The sequence below is a fragment of the Cheilinus undulatus genome, linkage group 7, assembly GCF_018320785.1.
Source record: "Cheilinus undulatus linkage group 7, ASM1832078v1, whole genome shotgun sequence".
In the NCBI taxonomy this organism is placed as follows: Eukaryota; Metazoa; Chordata; class Actinopteri; order Labriformes; family Labridae; genus Cheilinus; species Cheilinus undulatus.
The window spans coordinates 5,289,029-5,311,392 of record NC_054871.1 but is presented as its reverse complement, the minus strand read 5'-3'; the positions used below and the strand labels follow the sequence as shown (position 1 = coordinate 5,311,392).

The 22,364-nt window shown below is 36.7% G+C and overlaps 1 protein-coding gene across 2 annotated transcripts in view; it reads right to left on the bottom strand.

Moving 5' to 3' along the window:
* Positions 1–17,482, bottom strand: part of si:ch211-191a24.3 (tensin-3) — an 85,155-nt gene extending 67,673 nt beyond the window's left edge. Inside the window, exons 1-9 of one of the 2 annotated variants that reach the window (XM_041791863.1) lie at positions 17,414–17,482; positions 9,361–9,535; positions 6,774–6,824; positions 6,572–6,694; positions 6,404–6,468; positions 3,067–3,150; positions 2,707–2,819; positions 2,525–2,585; positions 2,348–2,423 (exon numbers count right to left, since the gene is read on the bottom strand). In XM_041791863.1, coding sequence (XP_041647797.1) covers positions 2,348–2,423; positions 2,525–2,585; positions 2,707–2,819; positions 3,067–3,150; positions 6,404–6,468; positions 6,572–6,694; positions 6,774–6,824; positions 9,361–9,510 — 723 coding nt within the window. In that variant the 5' untranslated portion in view covers positions 9,511–9,535; positions 17,414–17,482. Of the gene's footprint in view, positions 1–2,347; positions 2,424–2,524; positions 2,586–2,706; positions 2,820–3,066; positions 3,151–6,403; positions 6,469–6,571; positions 6,695–6,773; positions 6,825–9,360; positions 9,536–15,825; positions 15,910–17,413 lie in introns of those variants that run through there. The other variant, XM_041791864.1, reaches the window with a different exon arrangement.
* Between the last annotated feature and the right edge of the window lie 4,882 nt (positions 17,483–22,364).

The following is a 22,364-nucleotide window of genomic DNA, read 5'->3' as shown; positions in this document are numbered from 1 at the left end:
GAGGAAATATTAGTGATTTTATCCCACAAACATCACACTACCATTGTTGTCAACTGGGCCTATTAAAAATAAAAACAACACACTGACAGCATCCAGGAGACAACCCTGATCCAACCAGTAATTAGAGCTGTTTCTCATGAATTTACCATTACATATCTTGAAAATATGACTTCATAAATCTGACTTTTTCAAGTTTTTAAAGTCAAAATTACAAAATAAGTAAAAAAAAAAATTAAACTTGAAAATGTTGTTTTATTTTCTTGTATATATATTTATGCCTTTATAAACCAAAAACTGTTGAGGTTTTTCCAAATAATTAATAGATTATTTTTACTATTTTTTTTCTTAGAGTGGCCCTATGTCAGCCTTTGTACTTTCACAATTATAAGACTGGGCAATTAATAAGAATTCAGATTAAATCACAGTATGTCCTACTGCAACTTTCAAATTGCAGACGGTGCAACATTTCTCTAACCTGAAATGTGTGTATGAAAATACCAGTTAAATACATTAGCAGCAGCAGAGATGCCATGCTCTTCCACTAGATTCTCAACTGGTGGGTTGAGAAGCAAAAGTGGGTCATGAAGCTCTTTCCAGTGTTTCCTGAGTGTGTACCATGAGAAAAAAAAAAGACAAAAAGTCTAGGTACAGAAGCCCAAAGTAGATATACAGTAAATTAATACCACTATTTTTTCGTTTTTTCCTACAATGAAGAGTAAATTTCAGCATTTGGCTAAAGATATCTTACCACAACATGATTTGATTCCACATTGGTGTATGTAGGGATGTTTCAGTTTCAAAACTTATCTTGCTTGAACAGAGATTCTCGGAGAACTCAAGGGAGAAATAGTGCAAGGAATGTTGCAACCAGGCACATGATAAATAACATCAGGGTGCGCATTAAAAACGGATGCCAAACCTGTAGTATTTACATCATATTTTACTTCCATGTGGCACATCTTGCATATGATCTTTCTTTCATCCAGCTTTACTCCGTCTTTATAGTTTTTTAATCCAAAACGTGGCCTGACAAGGGTCTTTCAGTGGAGCAGCACAACTATCTAAAAAGCTAGAGGGGACGCCAGGAGAACAAGGCTTAAAAGGTCGATCTTTGAATTATATGAATCAATACCATTAAAAAAAAAAAAAAAAAAAAAAGAATCAATCTGAATCTGAGAATCAATTTTTTGAACCCAGTCCTCCTGGAGTAAAGAGATGTACACATGCAGGTCCTTCTGCAATGATTTGCCTTTAAAGGTGTTTTGTCTTTTCTCTTTGTTCAGTTTTTTGTTCCATTTGGGGTCTAAACTAAAAAATTTTTCATTGAATAAATTAGCGTGGTTGAAATTTTTTAAAAATTTGGGTTGTGAAGTCTCTTAAGGAGACAGTGGCCCTGAAGTCTGACTAGTTGAGAACCACTGCTCTATACATCACACAAAGATTTAAATGTACATTTTTGGAATAATTTTTATTAAAAAGTGCTTTCCTTATTTTTTGTACAGTTTTCTTCATTAAGATGACTATGACATTAAAAGGAGTGTTACCTTTAATAAAACAGCATATCCAATTTGCAATATAAGTTAAAAAAAATTACAACGAGATATTTTACTAAAGAATAGAATATAGAATGATTTATCGCTTGTGTATGTTAAAAAAATATATATAGTGCATTCAGAAAGTATTCAGACGCCATCCACTTTTTTCAGTTTTGTTGTCAGCATGATGCTATGATTATTCAAACTCATTTTTTCTCACATGAATCTACACTTAGTTCCCCATAATGACAAAGTAAAAACAGAACATTGTTTTCTGCAAATGATTTAACAAGAAAAAAATGAAAAATCACATTGACAGACATATTCAGACCCTTTGGTAAATACTGTAAATTTAGCTCAGGTGCCTCTTATTTCTCTGCTAAGATGTTCCTACACCTTGTTTGGAGTCCACCTTTGGACTAACTGAAAAAAAAGTGAAGGTGGTCTGAATACTTTCTGAACGCACTGTATGATGAGGAACTTAAGAAAATGATCAAATATTAAATTGCAATTGAAACACTGGGAGAAAAAACGCATTAAATTACCTACATTATACACTTAATTTAAAAATTTAAATGTAAAAATAGAAATAAACGAGCATATCTATTTCACAAGACAGATGCATGGGGCATTGCATCTATAAAAAAGTTCTAAGCTGCAAAAGAATAATTTATTTACAAGGTTTTGGTACCCGCTCAAGTACTTGTGTATTAAAACTTTGCAAATTAAAGATTTTTGTGCAAGTCAGACAGTGTCTGTGAGCTAACATTGAACAAATTGATCAACAAATAAAAACAAACTGATCTACTCACCATGATGTCGCCTTTCACAAGCTGAGCCGGTTGCAGCACAAAGTATAGCCGGTCTGTCTGAGCCGCATTAACGTGGCTGCAATGGATAAAAACAAACGCCAACATGAGTCATTTTTTTCTGAAACTTCCTATTAAGTTTAAAAAATACATTGTGTGATTGATTAAAACATGTCTTACCAGACTGCTGATGTGCAGACAGCTTGCAGACTCTGGTAGACTCTCAGGAAGAGACAACAACCTACAGAAAAAAAAACTAGTTTCATTATAAATGGCAGCATTTATGCAAAAAAAAAAACCAATACTAATAATAGTTTATGAAGCATGGCAATCTGTCGGTGATTTCAGCTGCTACTCCTCACCTCCATCTGGTCTTAATTTAGGGATACCACAAAGAAGAACACAGAGGAGGAACGACGGAGAGGGACTCATCCTCAGTCCTTGCTTTAACATGGCACCCAGCATCCACACGTACCTGCAGAGCATAGAGAAATGACTGATCAACATAAATATCTAAATTGCTTCATTCGCTGGATGAAAGTGGTTTAATTGCATCTGTTTCTCTTGTTTTTAACTGTGTTATGGTAACTAAATCAGGTGATTAGTGACTTTGCAAGGTCTCAGGAAAATCCCTCGGTCTACCTAAGAGATCAGAGGCTAAAATCTGATCCAGATTTGACTTCTGACCGTCAGTGATCCAGTTTAAGCCTCCCTGTTCTCACCGTTTTTGGGAGGGGGTCATGAGAGCGGTCAGCTTGTCGTTGTAGAACTTCTTCATGGCAAAGTGGTCAAGAGAAAGGTCTGCACTGAGAGAGAGAAAAATATTCATTATGATGCAGAAAACACTAAATCAACTTTTCAATACCATGTGTTTTAACCCTTTGAGCCCTAGCCTCTATTATTAGGCTACTGCTTGAATATACCCCATCTTTAAATGAGTATAACTCTGTAACTACAAGGTGAAATTTCGAATGATCAAGGCACAGTAATGAAGAGGGCACTTGCGAAATTTGTTCACAAGTGTAAATATGTGTATATATTAGGGGTGCAACAATACACAAAATTCACGGTTCGGTTCGGTTCGATACATTTTTGTCATGGTTCGATACTTTTCGATACAAAAATAGAGAAATTTCCATGCCTTTTTTTACTTATTGAAAATTAAATGTATCTGGTCCAGCTATACCTGACACATGTTCTGCCATGCATACTTAGCACCATATAAAACAAAAACAGCACCGTGTAAAAATAAGAATAATATTAAAAAAATAAATTTATGTGATGGAGAAATCACCAACCTTATGTGGTGCATTCTTAGCACCAGAGTATATATTACAAATAAATTGCTCCCTAAATATTTTTTGAAACATTTGAAAAATTCTAACAACACAGTATCAACCAAATACAGTACTGTATCATTGGGGGGGTCCCTGATAGTGTATTTTCTATTTTTGGCAGAATATAAAACAAACACACCCAATCCCTGACATGAAAACAATTTTAGAACCACTGTTCTATGGTGTACAATTCTATAAGAATATTTAAAAAAACATCAAACGAAAAATTAAATATATCTGGTGCAGCTACACCTGACACATGTTCTGCTGTGCAGAACATATCCACTGAGCTTTCAGCACAGAGCGCCTCGTCAAAGTTGATAAAAATAAATATAAAATTGCATATTGTTCGATTCAGTGGTAACGGTTCAGTATGCACTGTATTGAATGGTTCAATACAGATACATGTATTGTTGCACCCCTAGTATATATGTTACTGGATCAGAGTGAATAAACTTAGCACACACATTATAAATGAATAATTTCATTTTTGCCTAATGTTTTTGCAATTTTAACATATACACCCCATAGAAATAATGCAGTTGAAGTCCAGAAATCTCCAGTAGACCAAAGCACCACATTTTGACATTACTTGTTTCAACTTTTATGCCACTAGAGGGTTATCAGGGCAAAATAAGATTTTAGTAAAAAATATCCAGGCAAAATGCCCTCTTTTTTGCCCTCAATTTGGCACTATCTAATTTTTTTTACTCATATGCCATTATAAGTGGTCCCTGCATCATGGAATTCTTTTTTTCCCCTGAAATCACCCAGACCCCCATATAGTTCCCTTTCAAAGAAAGTTTTACAAAGGAACTAAAGTTTGACACCAAGACGAGCAGATTTATTTTCAATGGCACAAAAAACAACACAAAATAAAGTGCAGAAAAGTAAAAGAAATTGTTGAAACAAATGGAAACTGCACAAACACAACTTAAATCTTCAGTAGAAGCTGGGCTTTCAAATGAGACGATGTTTGTGTCTGTAGTACCTCGCACCATAGAGAACGGAAGTGTCTGGCTACGTAGCACTAAGGCTACTTCGATAAGTGGTCGTTGATTTGATTCCTTTTTGAGTTGTTTGGGGTGTAGGTAAAAATGGGTTGTTTGGGCTTGTAGCTTAGCTTCTTCTGTTTAATTTGATGTGTAACATGACTATGTTTGTGCAAAACTAGAGTGCACAGATAGCAAGTTTGTTCAGATCAAGCTAGAAGGACCAAATTTGGTCCTGTTCAGCTAAAGAGGACTCCTGTCATCTCCAGTGGTGTAGCAGTACATGCAGAAGTGGGTATAAGTCAACACTTTCTGTTGGGTATATTCTTTATTCAGAAGCAGGTACTCTTTGAGGCTACAAACATAACTCCAAATACCTGCGTATACCCTGCACTATACCACTGATCATCTCAGTTTTCTGACTGTTTCAAATTGAAAGCACTAAGCTTCAAAAAAGTGAGCTTGTGGTCTTTTAAACTGTGGTCATGCATGAATCTTTGCATACCTTCACTCACTCAGATAAACCACTTTCTGAGGGACAATGCTCACAGTCAGCTTTTCAGTAGGAATGCATGCATGCACACATGCTCACAGAGAGTGAAGAAATCAGATTTATCTTCCTCTTTCCTCCTTTGTCAGAGAACATTGACTTGTCCTACCATGACCTTTCCCTTTTTCCATTATTAGGCATATTATCGAATGAGGATGTGCTTAAAATAGCTCACATCTACATGTGCAAAATTACGAATATTTTACCCTTAGAGCATCATTTATCTAGGATAGTTTGCATAGTAGCTTTTGTTTTATCATTAACCTTACTTGTGAAATACATGTCTAATGGCTGATAGTATGACTTTGGCAGAAGTAATAGTGAAGTTTAAGGTACAGTACATTTTTGCTTGTATCTCCTACATGTAAAGGTTAATGTGGACAGAATTTGCTTTATTGTGCCTTCAAATGTACATTTTAAATGCCTGCAAGTCTGTTTTTTAATGTGGAACCAAGAAAGCCTTGCTCTACTCTAAGGTATGGAGATTTATAGCCACATAAACAACAACATATTCAACAATTGTTTTAAAATGCCTTAAATTTAAAGATGTGTTTGTCTTCAACCCCCATAAATAAACATAAAGGTAAATTAAGGATAAAACAATAAGCCAATCAGTCCAACAGTAACACATCCCCGCCCCAGTCTAGTTCAAAGTCTCCTCAGTCAGTCATCCTGCCTTTTACCTGCTGTGGACATGGGCTACAATAATCTATTATTCTATCAGGGATCTTTGACCTGCAAACGTGGCCTGTAAAAATCACTTCTCCGTCCATTCTGTACAGACACAGTGCCCCTTCACTTACATAAAAGCTTTAGCATTAGATATTATGTGACAGTGTTAAAATCAACCTAAGACTTGACATTAATGCTGGTTTATCAAGGCAAATCAGGATGTGTAACACATCTTGCTGATCTCTTTTTGCAAGACAAGCACTCTGCTGATGTGCTGCAGGAGGACAGCTAACATAAGCAGCTGTCACGGTCAGACATCCGTAATGTTTCAAATGTTTTTAACAAGTTTTAGATATTCAGTTATTCTCTTGCATCCCACTGCATCTTTGTCTTTACTTGTTCATATGCCAAGTTTATAAAAGAATAAGATTAATGAGACAAAAAATAAAGATAAGTCTGTACAGTATTTGTTTTTGCATCAACACAAAATGACCTGTATCAGTTTTACCTGGACGACATGTTGCTGAAGTGAATGTAAGACGCCACCAAGACTCCAAGCCGGCCTTTTGCTCCCTGTGGAAACACCCAAAGCAGGATTAATAATCCTACAACCACACCACATAGATTAATTTACAGAACATGTGAGCATGTGTGCAGAGGAATCAGAGAAGTTTACCCTGCAGTGTAACACCAGGACGTGCCTTGGATGTGTCTGCAGCCAGTTCTCCATCGCTGTGCACACACTGAATATGTGATCCAAGTTGGGAGCCAACACACCCACCCAACCAGTGTCCAGAACCTGACAGACAAACCACATTAACGTTGAATATTTTTCACTGTTACATTTAACTACTCTGATGTTAAAGTGTCATGTTTACCTTGTGGTTCATTTGGCTCAGACAGTCATTCTTTTGTGACAGGTTGATGAGCTGAATGAGGGAAGACAAAGAAAAGTGAGAAGATATCTCTTCAGGAAACATATTGACATGAAAATAGAAGACATTTCAGGGTTTTGGGGGGTTTGAACCTTTTTTGAGGGTCAGGGGTCTTCCTTTGGATAATTGAGATATTTTTAAGTTAATTAATTAACTCTTGACCTCTTATTCACATCCGTAATACACATTTTAATCATTGATAGAAACTGTAGACATATTTGAAGCACACCTATAATAGCGGAACACTTGAATGCCAATTTGTAGGAAGACTACGTTTTGAAGAATCCCAATAAAACTGTACAGCGTCCCCATTTTTAGAGTGAGATTTTCCCTGCCTGAGAATTTAAATAATAGGCCTGTCTCCTATGGGGGTATTTAACCAGCCACAAAACAACAGATTCCAGTCAAACCAAATGATTGATAACATGACGGTTCCAGAAATATAAAGCCAAATGATCAATTGTGGCTGGCTGCATAACTTCTAATTGGGACTGATCTCACAGTTAAAAGCCAATACTTACAATGCATTTAGGCTAAAAAAAATATTTCAACAATAACATGTTAATTAGAACAGAAAAATATATGTACAGTGCTTAACAAATTTATGAGACAACCTGTCCTATTTGTCTCAAAGACCATCCAGCATCATGAAGTGCTTCAATGCGGACTCTTTCATTTTCAGTCAGCTCTACACGATTTACCATTTTGAACAGGAATGAGGAATTTCAAACTGAATTCACCCAAATTTGAGCTGGCTCACTGGGCTTCTCTGAGAAGTCAGAAATGAATCAAGCATAACATTCAACCACTAAAACTCATTTTTCTGTTCAGGAATGCAAGTAAATAACTATAATTTGACATATTAATCAGGAAATATTAATGTGCTTTACTATTTTTTTTCAGTTTTATTGTAAATCAGTAAATTTGAAAATTCATGGATAACAATAATAATTCTATTTTAGCATTAAAAATATCATTTCGGTTAAAGAGCGTCTACATATTGATGTATTAACCATTGTAGAAACATAAAAAATGATTTTGGTAATTACCAGTGCTGTTAATTTAGGTCAGCTGTGGCATAAATCTTACTTTGGGTGGTGGTCTAATAAATTTGTTAAGCACTGTATATAATTTGATGTATTTTAAAATCTGGCCCCCACAGTGTCCGCTGAGAGGAAAACCTGGCCCTCATTCAAATGTAGATGAAGACCCTTGCCCTAGAGCAGTCACGGTGCATTGTGGCATTGTCAAAGGTGCCTTCAAAATGCTGTAAATCAACCAAGAACTACCAAAATGACAATGAATGTGCAGATTATTAAGTATTTCTTAATTCTTCTTATCATTGTAATACTTATGTAGTCGTTGTAGCAGGAATAGTAGGAGCTCATTATTAATAATTTCATTATCAATTCCATTAATCATATGTTGTCTGCAGTGCACTTAAACTAGATTAAGGTAAGACTCAGACATTAATGTTTTTTCTTATTCTTATTAGTATAACTAAAATTACTTCTAGTAGTAGCAGTAGTGGTAACAGCGGTGATATTGGTACTTGTATTACTTGTATTACGTGCTGTTGTGTGCACTGTTAGCTAGTGTTAGCATAGAAGGGCTAAAGCTGGATTCTCCTTACCTTTTATTTCTGAAAATAGCAACACTGTTGCTCCTTTAAATGTTTTATTTAACGTTTAAAAACCCCACAGAGAGCTAGGTAGACACTGTGATATCAAATATTTCTGTCTACCATTCTTTTTGGCTATTTTTCTTTACTTTTCAACCGTGGAAAATCTTGTTTAGCATAGTTAAGCTAATGTCGTTACTTGCAAGCAGTTCCTTGTTTCTTTCAAAATAAAAGCACGTTTTTACTTGAACAGGAAGTAAAGTACCCATATTTAAAGATCAAAAATTTTTTATTTAAGAGCAAAAAGGCCTTTTCTTGACAAAATATCTTCGCTAACTGTAATAGTTCAGCATAACTGGGTTACTCACAGGAAGCAGCGGAACACCTGGAAGTTCAACTGCTATATTATTTGCGCCTTCACTCCTCCATATTTCACAATTTATTACAGTGTTTAACCCTGTACTTGACAGAATTAGTACTTTGAAGCTGTCTCCTACCTCTAAATTATAGTTTCAGACCACACTGGTGTAACATGTGGCTTCAGTCTAAGAGTCAAAATTGTAAAGCAAATTTCTTTGCATCCATTTAATTCCTAAATCAAGACAATGGTAGTTGGTTCACATCAGTATGGACTTCAAGATTTGATATGAAATGCAAAATAATGGAATTTGCAACATGCATTGAAATTTAGATTGATAAAAAAATAACTATGGAAATTAAGTGATTAATTGCAATTTAGATTTTTAATCATTCACCAGCATTACTTCATGCACATGACAGAATAGGATGTGTTGAGAAGGCTCACTTTGCCCAGTGGTCACCAGAATTAACGTAAAATTAAAGTTTCCCAAAGCAGCTTTGACTTGTAAGAAAGTATTTGTGCATTAAGTTCTTCTTCTGCTATCTTACCATGTAGTTTTGCCCATGCTTGGACTGCAGCATGACAATAATCTCCTGCAGGCTTTGCAGGTAGATCTTCTCTGGACACTCAGGAGGGCATGTTATGGTGATGATACGTTCAGTGATGTAAGTCAGATCAATTCTCTGCTGCTCCTCCATGATGCGTCTTGGTCACATGAACGCCCTACAGGAAGTGAAACACAGGGCATGAAAATGAAGATTGTGGAAAATTAGGAGAAGTGAGAAGTTTTACTGCAGAAAGTTAAATTTATCTGAAGCTGGATCATCAGTTCTTTCACATAAACATGCAAGGTCAAAACAGGTCGTTCTTAGTAATCCTTAAATCCATTTACGGGAATGATGCTGAAACAAAGAGGCGTCAAGGCCAGAAAAATGAGGTAGTGAACCAAAAGCTGAGTCACTGGAAGCTCTCACTGAGCGTGTGACCAGAGGAGAGGTGATGATGAGCCACAGAGGAATGACGCTGCCCAAACAGCAGATCACAGGCTTGTTACTCATGAACCCAAAAAACTGAACCAAAAAGTCTAAAAAGGACTGAAAAACAGCCCTCTGGAGGTGGTATCTGCCTTTTTAAATATCAGAATAGTTCTTCACATGACCTGTCATATGACAGAAAAGAAAGTTTAACTTTCCAGAGCTGTTCTCTTATATGTTTAAACAACATATAGGAGTGAGTACAGATATTGTAAGTCATGAACACGAAAACCTTATTTAACTTTGACTGAGTTCCTAAAGATATTCCATAATTTGATGTCTGATTTAGAAGCCCTGCACATTCATATACACCTTTAATTAAACCTCTTTTTCTGTGATAATTACAACCCCAATTCCCAAAAAGTTGAGGCGATTTGTAAAATGTAAATAAAAACAGAATGCAATAATTGTCAAGTCTCCCAAACCCATATTTTATCCACAATAAACAACATATTCAATGTTTAAACTGAGACAATTTAACATTTCATGAAAAATATTAGCATATTTGGAATTTTATGGCAGCAACACATCTCAAAAAAGTAGGGACGGAGCCATGTTTACTATCCTGCAGCATCACCTCTTCTTTTATCAACAGTCTGTAAATGTCTGGGAAGTGAGGAAATCTGTTGCTGGAGCTTTGGGGCAGGAATGTTGTCCCATTTTTGTTGGATGTAGGATTCTAGCTGCTCAACAGTGCTGGGTCTTCTTTGCTGAAATTTACTGTTTTATGATGCCACATTTTTTTCTGTTGGTGAAAGGTCTGGACTGCAGGGAGGCCAGCTCAGCACCTGGACTCTTCTACTGTGAAGCCATGATGTTGTGATGGATGTGGTATGTGGTTTAGCATTGTCTTGCTGAAATAGTCAAGGCTTTCCCTAACAGAGATGTTGTCTGGACAGGAGTGTACGCTGCTCTAAAACATCTGCTTTTCAGCATTGATAGTTCCTTTCCGGATGTGTAAGCTGCCCAATGCAACCCCATACCATCAGAGATGCAGGCCTCTGAACTGATAACATGCTGGATGGTCCTTCTCCTCCTTAGTCTACGTGACATAATGTCTGCAGTTTCAAAAAAGAATTTTAAATTTTGATTCATCTGACCACAGAACAGTTTTCCATTTGGCCTCAGTCCATTTTAAATGAGCTTTGGTCCAGAGAAGATAGCAGTGTTTGTGGATTGTGTTCACATTTGTCTTCTTCTTTACATGATACAGCTTTAACTTGCTGCCAACTGTGTTGACATATTTCTTGAGGTGCTCCTAAACTCATGCAGTGATTTCCAGTGCAGAATCATGCCTGTTTTTAATGCAGTGGCCACCTGAAGGTCCGAAGATCACGAGCATCCAATATTGGCCTTCAGCCTTGTCCCTTGCTCACAGGATTTCTCCAGGTTTTCTGAATCTTTTCTCCAGTTGGTGAACCTCCACCCATCTTTACTTCCGAGAGACTCTGCCTCCCTAAACTGCTCCTTTAATACCCAGTCACATTACTGAACTGTTTCCAATTAACATAATTAGGTTAACCTAACTGCTCCTGCAGCTGTTTTTCATCAGTACCACTTTCTTTTCCAGCCTTTTGTTACCTGTCCCAACTTTTTTGATATTCCATCAAACTCAAGATGAGCTAATATTTTTTGATGAAATAATTTCAACATCTGATATGTTGTTTATCTTCTATTGAATAAAATATGAGATTTATAAATTATTGCATTCTGTTTTAATTTACATTTTACACATTGCACCAACATTTTTGGAATTGGGGTTGTAAATTTAACTTGTTTGTGTCATTATCTCAAGGTTACATTGCTGGATTTCCCATAATGACTGATGAATTTCCTCAGGTCTTGGGAAGCCCCTGAAATCAGCTCATTATTATGGGAAGTCCGGTGTTGTAATGTAGAGATCATGACAAAAATAAGCTGATAGTAAGGGAAAAAACAGACATACTCATTACGGTAGAGTAGAGCAAAGTAAAATGCATACACAAAGAGAACCCTTCATGGTAAATCCAGTAAGTGAAACAGAAAATGTGAACCTATAACAGGATGAAACCTGAAGTTAGGTCATATGTTTTTGACTGTGCTCTGGTGATTCCCAGTCAGTCGGTTATTCTTACACGCTGCTCTGGTGAAAATGGTTTTATCACTGTTTACTCTGCTGCGGTCACATGTTCAGGGTGAAGGCGAGGTTAACCACGGCTCTCTGAGCTCTCCTCTGCTCCTCAGTCTGTCTGTTGATTTGTTTCACATACACATGAACTAAAATGCATGTAATTTCCCAGGTCAGTGTGCCGATATAGAATCCAAATACCCCAGAATTACCCGGCCCTTCTATGGTTTAACCAGGAATGTGGCCTGCCATCCAATTCTTTAGGTTTTAGGACATAGAGGTTGGAGTAAAAATACTCTAAAGCTTTGGTTATGTCAAAATCACATCCCAGTGTTAAAATGAAGGTTAGAACTGCAGCTTCAGCTCAATAACATCAGTCATCTCCATTCCATCATCATTATACGTGTTAATGTTCTTATTAGAATGATCAGTCTATCATGCATTGTTACTTCTGCTGATTCTATATTTCACTATTGGGACTGACATTAGCCATATAGAAGAAACAAAAATAGAATAGATTTATTTATAAAACTAGCCCATGCTTTTGTGAATTTTTATGTGTACAAGAAAGTTTCTCATGGGCATGGGTTAGTTTCTGGTCCACATGAGGAACAGTCCATGTATTTTAAGTTGCTCTGTACATTTTAGTACTGGCACAGACAGGAAGAGCTTTCATTTTCATAATTTTTGCTCTTTTCATGTCACATTTTCTGGTGACTTTTTTGCCTATTTTTATGTGCAAAATGTTGATTAATATCTCTTACCTTCATTCAGCTGCAGTACAAAAATCACAAAGAGACAATGAAGGAGGTAATCCTTGTATTCATAGGGTCATAAAGAGATTTCTCAGGGCTTTTTTTGCTATTTAAACTGTAAGAGAATGGAAAAAGGGGGCTTCAAATGACTGTTAAAATGTACCTGGGAACTATAGAACAGTCACAGTCTTAAGAGACAAAAGTCTGTTGTGTGTTTCAGGTGGTGCAACATAAATAAAAGGTTTTAAACTTTATACATTATTATATTTTTTTCAACTAGACATTATTTCCATGCAGAAAAAAAATGTATTGTCTATGTTTTTGCTTCTTGGAGAAGTTTTTTTTCATAGTGAACTTCAACAGAAACTATTGCAAACACTGCGTTTGTACAAAAACTGCTGCAAAGTCAGAACAAAGTGTTGTGAAATTCAAATCAATGATGCCAGCCATGATGTCTTTAAAGAAGGGCTGTCAAGATTAATTGCATCATTTGCAATTAATTAAGGTCCACAGTTATTCCTATTTCTTTTATCATATATAATTGCACATTGTTCCTTTCAGCACACTTTGGTTGAGCTGCTGCAGTGTCTCCCTGCAGCTGTAGTGATGTTGAATAAATCCGCCACTGCTCCTTAATGTCTTATTTCATTTTATCAAAAGTCATCTTTACCTTGTGTCAGGAAACATTTACCTTTTTACTGTTAACTTATTTTCAGTCAGAAACACCCTCGTCACACATTTAGCTATTTTATTGTAAAATGGACGTCAAGTTTTACTTGGTGGAGAAGATTCTGCTCAAAAAAATGCTCCCTGGGTTAGTCAAGCCGCATGCTTTGACTTTCTAGGAAGTGCATAGGAAGACATCACATGTGGATTGATATATTTATGACAATATGTATTGAATACGATAAAATTAGTTCAAAATCAATCAATCCCTATGAGCATGAATCTGAATATGAGGGTGGAACAAGCTGTATGCTATAAATGAGGAGGCTGGGGTGGAGGAGATGAAACTTTGCCAGCAGTGTGTTGCATCAGCATTAATGTAAGCAGGGATTAGTGAGACATTTTTCATATCTAAATGGACTGTTGTGGGGAGGGAAAGAGCTGGGATTGGCTGTGGGAGCTGGAAAGCAGTAATTAGGATCAGCTAGCCGTCACCTGGTCATGGCTGGGCGTTTGACTTCCATGTCCAGCATGAGCAAACGCTGAGCTTCAATCCCTTTCAGTCCATTACAAGTTCCTTTAACCATGGGTAAGTTCCTGCTAAAATCTATGACCTACTCATAAAAGCAGCATGTGTCAAAACAGGAAGGTACCCTTAATTGAAGAATGTAGAAAAATCCAATCTGAGTGCAAAATAGATGGAATGGAATTTTAACATGAGAGTAAAAGGATGCAATTATTTGTGATTAACAACAGAAGTTCTGTGATAAAATTGCAATCAAAATGTTTCATCTTTGACGGTCCTACAACCTTGGAACTCTTTTTACAATATGAATAAAACCAAAATGCAATTATTGTCCCATATTTTATTCACACTTGACCTAATTAGTCACAAAATGCTCCTCCAGTGGTTTGTCTTTAGTACCACTACTGTTCCAACCTTTTGTTGTCCTGTCCCTACTTTCCTGAGATGTGTTGCTGCCATCCAATTCAAAATGAGCTTATATTTTTTAATAAGACGGTAAAATTTCTCACTTTCAACATCTGATATGTTGTTTATGTTCTATTGTGAAAAAAATATGGGTTTGTAAGAGTTGCAAACTATTACATCTTGTTTTTAATTTACATTTCACACGGTGCCCCAACTTTTTTGGAAATGGGATTGTACTTTAAAAGTAAAATATTTTCAGAGCTATGGTCATATGGAACAGATAGCCTTGTAATAATGTCTATGTGGGGGGTGTTGCCCAGTGCTAATTTTGGCGTTTTAGTTGTAGTCACATTTTAGGCATTTCTATCTTTTTTAGTTTTAGTTGATGAAAACTCAAAACATTATAGTCTTTACTTTTAGTCCAAGCATTTACTCTCTTGCCTAAATCTGGTACCTAATCATGGTAGTGTGTTCTCTGCACTCTGCCAAACCTGGAGTCCCTGCTTTCTACAGCTGAGAGACAGAATAGCTACAGCTGCATTGCATTTTGACAGATTTACCCACAGTGAAGAAATATTATGGATTTCGAATGTCCTAAATTACATTTTAGTTTAGTTTTTGTCATCTTGACGAAAACTAAACTTAGTTTTTGTCCGTTTTAGTCATCACAGATCTATTTTTGTTAGTTTTAGTCTAGTTTTTGTCATGGAAAAAAGGCTGTTGACTTATAGTTTTAGTCATTGTTTTAGTTGACAAAGTTAACACTGGTGTTTTCCTTTACTGTGAGTAGGGGGTCTCGGTGTAAGACTGGCCTGTGGCCCCTTTTTGCATGTAATTTACCACTCTTTCTCTCCTTTATTGCCTCTCTTCCATTTTCCTGTCTTAATCAAGGTTGTTATAGTAAACTAAAACTAATTAAACAACTCAAACTAAAATTCAAAAAACATTTTAGTTAACTGAAACTAAATCAAAACTAAGCTTTACCAAAAAACAAAAACTAACTAAAACTGCACGGTGCACTTAAAAAAACGAACTAAAAAATAAAAATGGAGACAAAATGTCTTTAGTTTTAGTCTTTGACACAACCATACTGACTGGCACCGACACCGACAAGTCTGTGGAGTATAAAATTGCCAGATCTGATTGGTTAAAACTTCACACAGTGGTAGTTTAATGTCTGGAGTTGTATTCAAACATCATCATTAAATAAATAAATGATAAGTGAAGAGTGGCCTGTTTTAACATGTTTTTAAAAATGTATGACGATCACTCAGCCCCAACATCTATCCATAAAAAACTAAAACTAACACTAAAACTAATAAAAACTAAACTAAAACAAAGCATTTTTTTGCATAATAGAAACTAGATCAACAAACCAGCAGTCAAAACTAATAAAAACTAAACTGAAATCAAACACAGAAGTAATGAAAAATCCAAAACTAGTACAACCTTGGTCTAAATAGTTGCAAAAAAGCCTGTATGTCACTGTCAAGGTGCTGGTAGCCTACAGGTTAAGTCACCTCATGTGTGGAGACTGTTGTCCTCAAAGTGGCCTGTTGTTCCTTCTCCATGTTTTCCCCATTCTCTGGCTCCATCTGTCCTATCTGAATACAGGAGATGGTATAGATTTTCCTTCATAGGCTGATTTATCTCATGTTTACTCTCAGCTTAGGGACAAAAAGCAAACGGAATCAAGAGACTCACTAACACCTGGTCACTCACTGGCACCCAAGTAAGAGGCCGCCCTTCAAGAAATGAACCCAGGAATCTGCCAGGTGCACCACAAAACCTGTTGTTGGAACTAATTTAGTACCAAATTGAGCAATTAACAGTACATAATTACCATGTACATTCGTGCTGTTCCACATGGTCCACATCTGCGGCCCAGGCTTGTGTGAAATATGTACTTTCTAGCCCAAATTTCCTCACTCTGTGTGTGACTCTATGTTTGAGGAAATCTGATGCGTCCTCGCTGAAACGTTTGACAAGGCTGGGAAAACAATTTTAATCAGTGAGTGCTCTCCAATTATATATTTCTGTCGTGTTTTCAGGAACATTTTTAGACTGCTGAAACCTAAATTTGTCGGCGCTTGGCTTGAAGAAGCAAAACAAACGGAAGTGTGTCCCCTAACCACACGCATACATACATGTTGCCATAGAGAAAGCTGCTTAGCGGAGGCCTTGGGCCCGAACTAGCCACATGTAATTATAGAGTCTATTTCCGGTTTTAAAAGAAGGAATTCTGAAATGGATTAGCCATCTTTGTTTCCATGTTATTCCCCCTTTTTTGTAAGAATCTGCATTGCAACCATTATCTTTTTCTTTAAATCCAGATGCCTCAACCAGTCAGTGATATAAAAGCAAAGATTGTTTAAAATTGAAGGTGTTTGAGCAGAAAACAAGAACTGAAACCTACAGTAGCTTCAGTGTTTTCATCCTAATGTTAGACCTTTGTCCTCTGTTTCTTTTCTCTTTGCCTTGGAGCTTTTTATTTGAGAGTAAACTAATCTCCTCTTAGTCCATCTGAACTCCTCAGAGACTCCTTATTGGGTTACAAAACCTTATTTTTTCCACAAATCCATTACATTAGTCCTCCAGCAGGGTGAGGTTATCTCATTTTGTTGCAAGGATATCTCAATCGCTTTACTCTCCACCCAATTAGTATCAAACTCATGTCACTTGATTTTTTCAGGAAGTTCATTTGCATTGGTAATAAGTGATCATCCCACCCCCACCGGCAGAGTTTTTCACTTGTCCTGAGAAAAGGAGGATTTTAAGACTTAATGGGAGATTAAATGAGCTCTCACTGTGGACTGTATCCAAGAGGAAACATGTCTCCTGGGGTTCAGCGTCTTAATCTGTCAGTAGTGGGATAATCTCCCCACTCTCAGAGCATCTGGAGGGGGACCTCTTCCCCTATTAATCCCCTGGAGATTCACCATCCATCACATGTGCCTTTGTTTACTAAAAGTGCTGAAATTTTGAGCCTCCAGTAGAGGCTGTAAACATTCATGAATGAACACTGAGGCATGGGATAGATAGGCTACTCATAATCCTGCAGAAGAAGACAGATCAAACATCACATTAGACAACATGAAGGAGTCTTACCTTTCCAGATGTTGTAGGTTACAAGAAGTCAGAGCCACAGAAGCCTGATGAGAGAAAGTCTGAGCGCGGCTGTCGCAGAGAAACGAGGTGGAGACTTAACAAGGGGAGGGAGAGAAAGAGAGAGAGCATGATTCTTGCACTTTGCCCTCTGTTGGACTGCAGTGTGACAGCAGTCCTTCCTCCTGTGCATGAGAAAGTTTTTTTTTAACATCATGTCTAGTTGTTGTTTTTAGACTCTTATGCAATTTTTTATTATTATATTACTGTTTCGCTCAATTGTTGTCTGTAAGGTGACCTTGAGTGTTAGAAAGGCGCCCACAAATAAAATGTATTGTTATTATTATTATTAAGTGACAAAAACAAAGACAATTAGATCATTCATACAATTAATTCTTCTTTAACCAGAGCTTTATCTAGCTGAACAAACTGTTGGAGTGTTACACTTTCTTCAGTTAGTACAGAAAGATTTGACCAACTTTAGTGTCTAAGAAACAGCAGATTCATGTTTTATGAGACACTGTTATCTCGTAAAGACTCAACGGAGTCATAAAAATGATTTGTTACATAACTGCACTGGATTTTTGCTGCGTATACACTGGAGGCACTTCAGGAGTCCCACTTTCTGCTGCTTTATGGTGATACTTTATAAAAAAAATATGTGTCATACTTCAGCCTTATTGCATGGAAAATGTTGAATTTTTAAGTGAATTCAAACTGAATCTCATAATAAAACAGTCTGAGATTAGACAAAATGATAAAAATTTGCTTCACTTCTAGATAGTAGATGTAAATTAGCAGAAAGGGACACTTTGCAATGTAATTTAAAAATGTATTCAAATATGGACAATTTAAATCTGTTTGATTTTTAAAACTGCAATGCTCTTTTTGACCCAGCAGAGAGCAGCATCTGTTTTAGTCTTCTCTGGTTGGACCAAATGGCAACCTCCGGTCCTGAAAAATGAAACCAATGCGGAAGTGCAAAAAACTGCAGTACAGTGAGTGTCCACTTGAGGCTGGCTGCAGGAACACCGGAAGATCCATTTGGACACCTGTTAAACAGACGGTTTTTACACTAGAAATAACCTGGTTTACAGGCTGGTTCAACAAACCAAACATGTCTCATTAGCTAATGTCTTCATTGGTATGGGAATTTTTTTGTACCACAATCATTTCGATTAACCTGGGAAACCACTCATAGACAGCGTTTGGGAAAGGGCAGAGCGTTTGAAAAAAACTGAGGGTGATTGGATGAACGATCTGTCTGTCACATCTTTACGGGCCAATCAGAGTAAAAACCATGTGATGTAGCCACTTCCATACAGAACTGCATGATGCGAACCATGGCGACTGTAGACATGTCAGTACACGACTTGTCGTTTTTGAAAAAAATAACAACTCACTGCTGTTCTTTGTTCTTCTTTTAACAAAGAAATGTCGTCAAGTTCTGATAAAACTGGCACTTTAGCAACATCCACTCAAATGTCTTCCGCCATAATTGCACCAACCTCTTGATGCTGCTTGCTTACGTCACGACTCCACTGCGCCCAAAAGCACTGCCCCTCAACGCTGATTGGTCCTGTCACTTTCTAACAGGTAGAAGCTATGTTTCTGTTGACCAGAATGCTAGCTAGCTATCTGACAGGAAGTCGAGCTCAGTGGGCGAGCCGTTAGTTTGATCCAAAGTTTGTTTGAAACAGTGATTTCAATATGGAAGCTGCTGCGGTCTGGCTTCAAAAGCGGTCTGAGTCTGCCTATTGTAAGCAGACGGTTCTTGCTACAGTCTACGGGTTTGACACAATTAGATGAAGCAGTGTTCATATACGTGCCACTTCTTGTAAAAAAAAAAAAAAAAATTAAAAATAAATAATAATGATATATTAACAATAATAATAGTTTGGGTTTAAGTAGGACACAAGGTTGCTTTACAGAAGAACATAAGACACAACACAAAAGACAAACACTAAGTTGAGCATGTGGAGAGGGGCAGATTTAGATCTAGTATGCATTTTCTTATTGTGGTATCTCAAATTAAAGCAAAGGAATTCAGTCTGGCACATTTGGTGCCCACTGAAGATCTCTGAGTACAACTACACTGTTGTAAAATACACATAGTGCTGTTAAAACTCCTTACAAATCCAACGGGCCTCCTGCAGGCCAGCAGATTTTTTAAACTATTCAGTTATTAACAAAATGACTCTCCATAGGTATAGGGCTGCATGCTGTGGAGCAGGGGTTAGCACTGCTGCCTCACAGCAAGAAGGCCCCTGGTTTGCTTCCCTAAACGAAGTTTGCATGTTCTCCCTGTGCATGTGCTACAGTTAAGCTAAATGGTGACTCTAAACTGACTGTAAGTGTGAGTGTGCCTGTTGTTTGTCTATGTATCAGCCCTGCTATTGACTATTGAGTCTCCAGTTTGGACTTTTCCTCATAAAAACAGGTGTAAAATCCTCATTTTCTGTTCTATTGTTATGAGCTTTGAGTTTGAACTAGCTTAGGCTTCATGAGGATGCCAAGCCCATGTAAGGCTGTCTGCCTCTTATAGCTTATCCTGTTTGTAAGTCTGGATATTAATTTCCAAATAGGCATTTTTGGGACAAAGAAAGTGCTATCAGCAATTGCTTTTGAGTATTTTGAGTTATTACTGGCAATAAAGGTATATATTATTTAATTTAAAAGATCAGGAGATTCAAAATTTGACAGATAAAGAAAGATATTTTGCTAAAAAGAAATGCATCACTTTCCATTTAGGCACTTTCAGGGAAAAATCTGCCACTAAGACACATTTTGGATCATTCTGAGTCATTATTATTCAAAAATAAAGAAGTATTTATCTTGTACCTTGTTCCATGAGTTGCATGCAAATCTTGGCAGATATCAGTTTCCTGTATAACTGCCAAAGACTTTAACCAACGTTGGCAAACAAAGTACAATGACATTACAGGCTTTTGTGTAAATATGATTCTGTCTACAGCCACTGTTTACTAGCTTTTTGCATATGAAGTTACTGTTTCCATGGCTAAATGGTTACATTGGAGGGGCTGATTTACTGCAATAGGCATGAATAGGTCCAAACTTAAAAAGTCAACTCAAAGACTGACCTAAAAGAGACAACTCTTTTGGCATGAGATGGATTATTCATTTGTTTGTATCAGGTCTGAGTAATAACCTGGGTTAGATGACATTCTGCACCCAGTAAAGCTGCATATCATGAGACAACGGTCAATAATGACACAGCCTAATGTGTCATTGCAATCAGTTGAAATTGCTGTCTGCAGGAATACTTTACTTACTGCTTTCCCATACTTGCAGTGCAGCTGTGAAACTATTTTGCAACCCTCCAAATGCAGCATATCCAGTTTTGTCACCAGACTTGCCACTACTGTTACTACTACTATAACCTAATAGGCTCTTGCCAGTTTAGGCAAGTCTGTGCAATCCTGTTATCTTACTTTTTGCAAGGTCACCCTCTTTCTCTCCTTGACTTCATCTATCCCCATCCTCTTGTCCATGTCTTAGTCTCAGTCATTGAAACAAACTGTACTAAAACTAAAGCTGGCTTCTTTTTAGCCAGAAACTGTTGGGTGAACTTGTGACATGAAGCCATTTGCACTTCTTGTGAAAAAGTGTAGCCTACTGCTGAAGCTATAGTACTGAAAGCAGGTGACCAGGGCACTCAGCAATCATTATAGATGTCATTTGCTTGATTTCAGTCATGAAGATGTCAGATTGACATTAAAACTACTGTTTTTTGAGGTAAAAAGTTATACATTGGTGCTTTAAAAGTAACATTATTTTCATTATAACCTCCTCCTACCTTATGTTTGGAATGCATTTTCAGTTTCTCCCACTTTTTTGGGATGTGTGGGACCAAATTTATTCAGTCATTATGAGACATATGACGCTGTCATTTTTCCATGGATCACGCTTGTTAAAGCCAAGTATGAACTGAAATTCCACTAAAGGTTTTAGAGATCTTGGAAGATTTCCTTTAAATATATTGAATATTTCTAAAATATGTAATCTCCCAAATTCCCTAAAATTCCCCAGACTTCATGTAAAAAGATCTTTGAAAATTCATATTTTTTTGAAATACCAAAACACCCCATAATGTCTTAGAAATAAACCCAAATGTTTCAATAAAACTTTCTGAAAAATCTAAAAGTAAAAAAAAAATCACAAAAAATCCATTAAAATTCCTGAAAGATTTCAAGCAATTCCCCCCAAAAATCAAAGCAAACCTGACTCAAATCTCTTCAAAATTCCAATGAAAAATTCACAACAGATTCCCCCAAATATTCAAACAAATTCCATAAAATATCAATGAAAATTCTGGAAAATGAAAAGGATAATTCCGATCCCAAATTTCCAAAAATTCCCAAACATATACAAATATAGGGCCCCAAAAATCCCTTCCCCAAAAAAAGAAAAAAAAAAAAAGATCAATTCAAGCTCCCCAAAATTCACTGCAAATTCCTCCAACATTTCAAACAAATAACTGGAACGTCAATGAAAATTCTTGACAATCACCTATAAAAAATATAATACCAGAATGTTTTGATATATTGTAGGAAAGCCAAAATGTAATGTTCTTATATAAACATGCAGGGTGTCATGCGAATGGTGCAAAAGTCGCTGATATTGGTGTACCACTGTAATTTTTAGGAAAACAAAAAGGCGAGGCACTAATCTTTCTTCAGAGCTCATGGTCTCCATGCTGGTTCGGTCATTCCACCACTAGATGGCATCAAAGCACGAGTTACAGTTACGATGACCTTATGTTACAAAAGGAGTGCAAAATAAAGCAGTTAATTATCAAATTCTTGTTTTTATTTACATTTAACGGTTAGATATTTGCCAGTAATCAAACAACGCCCTGATTTTTGTCTAAAAGAAAAGTCCTGAAATGTAACCGTTAAAGCTGAAGTAAACAAGGCATGTAACTGCAGCTTGT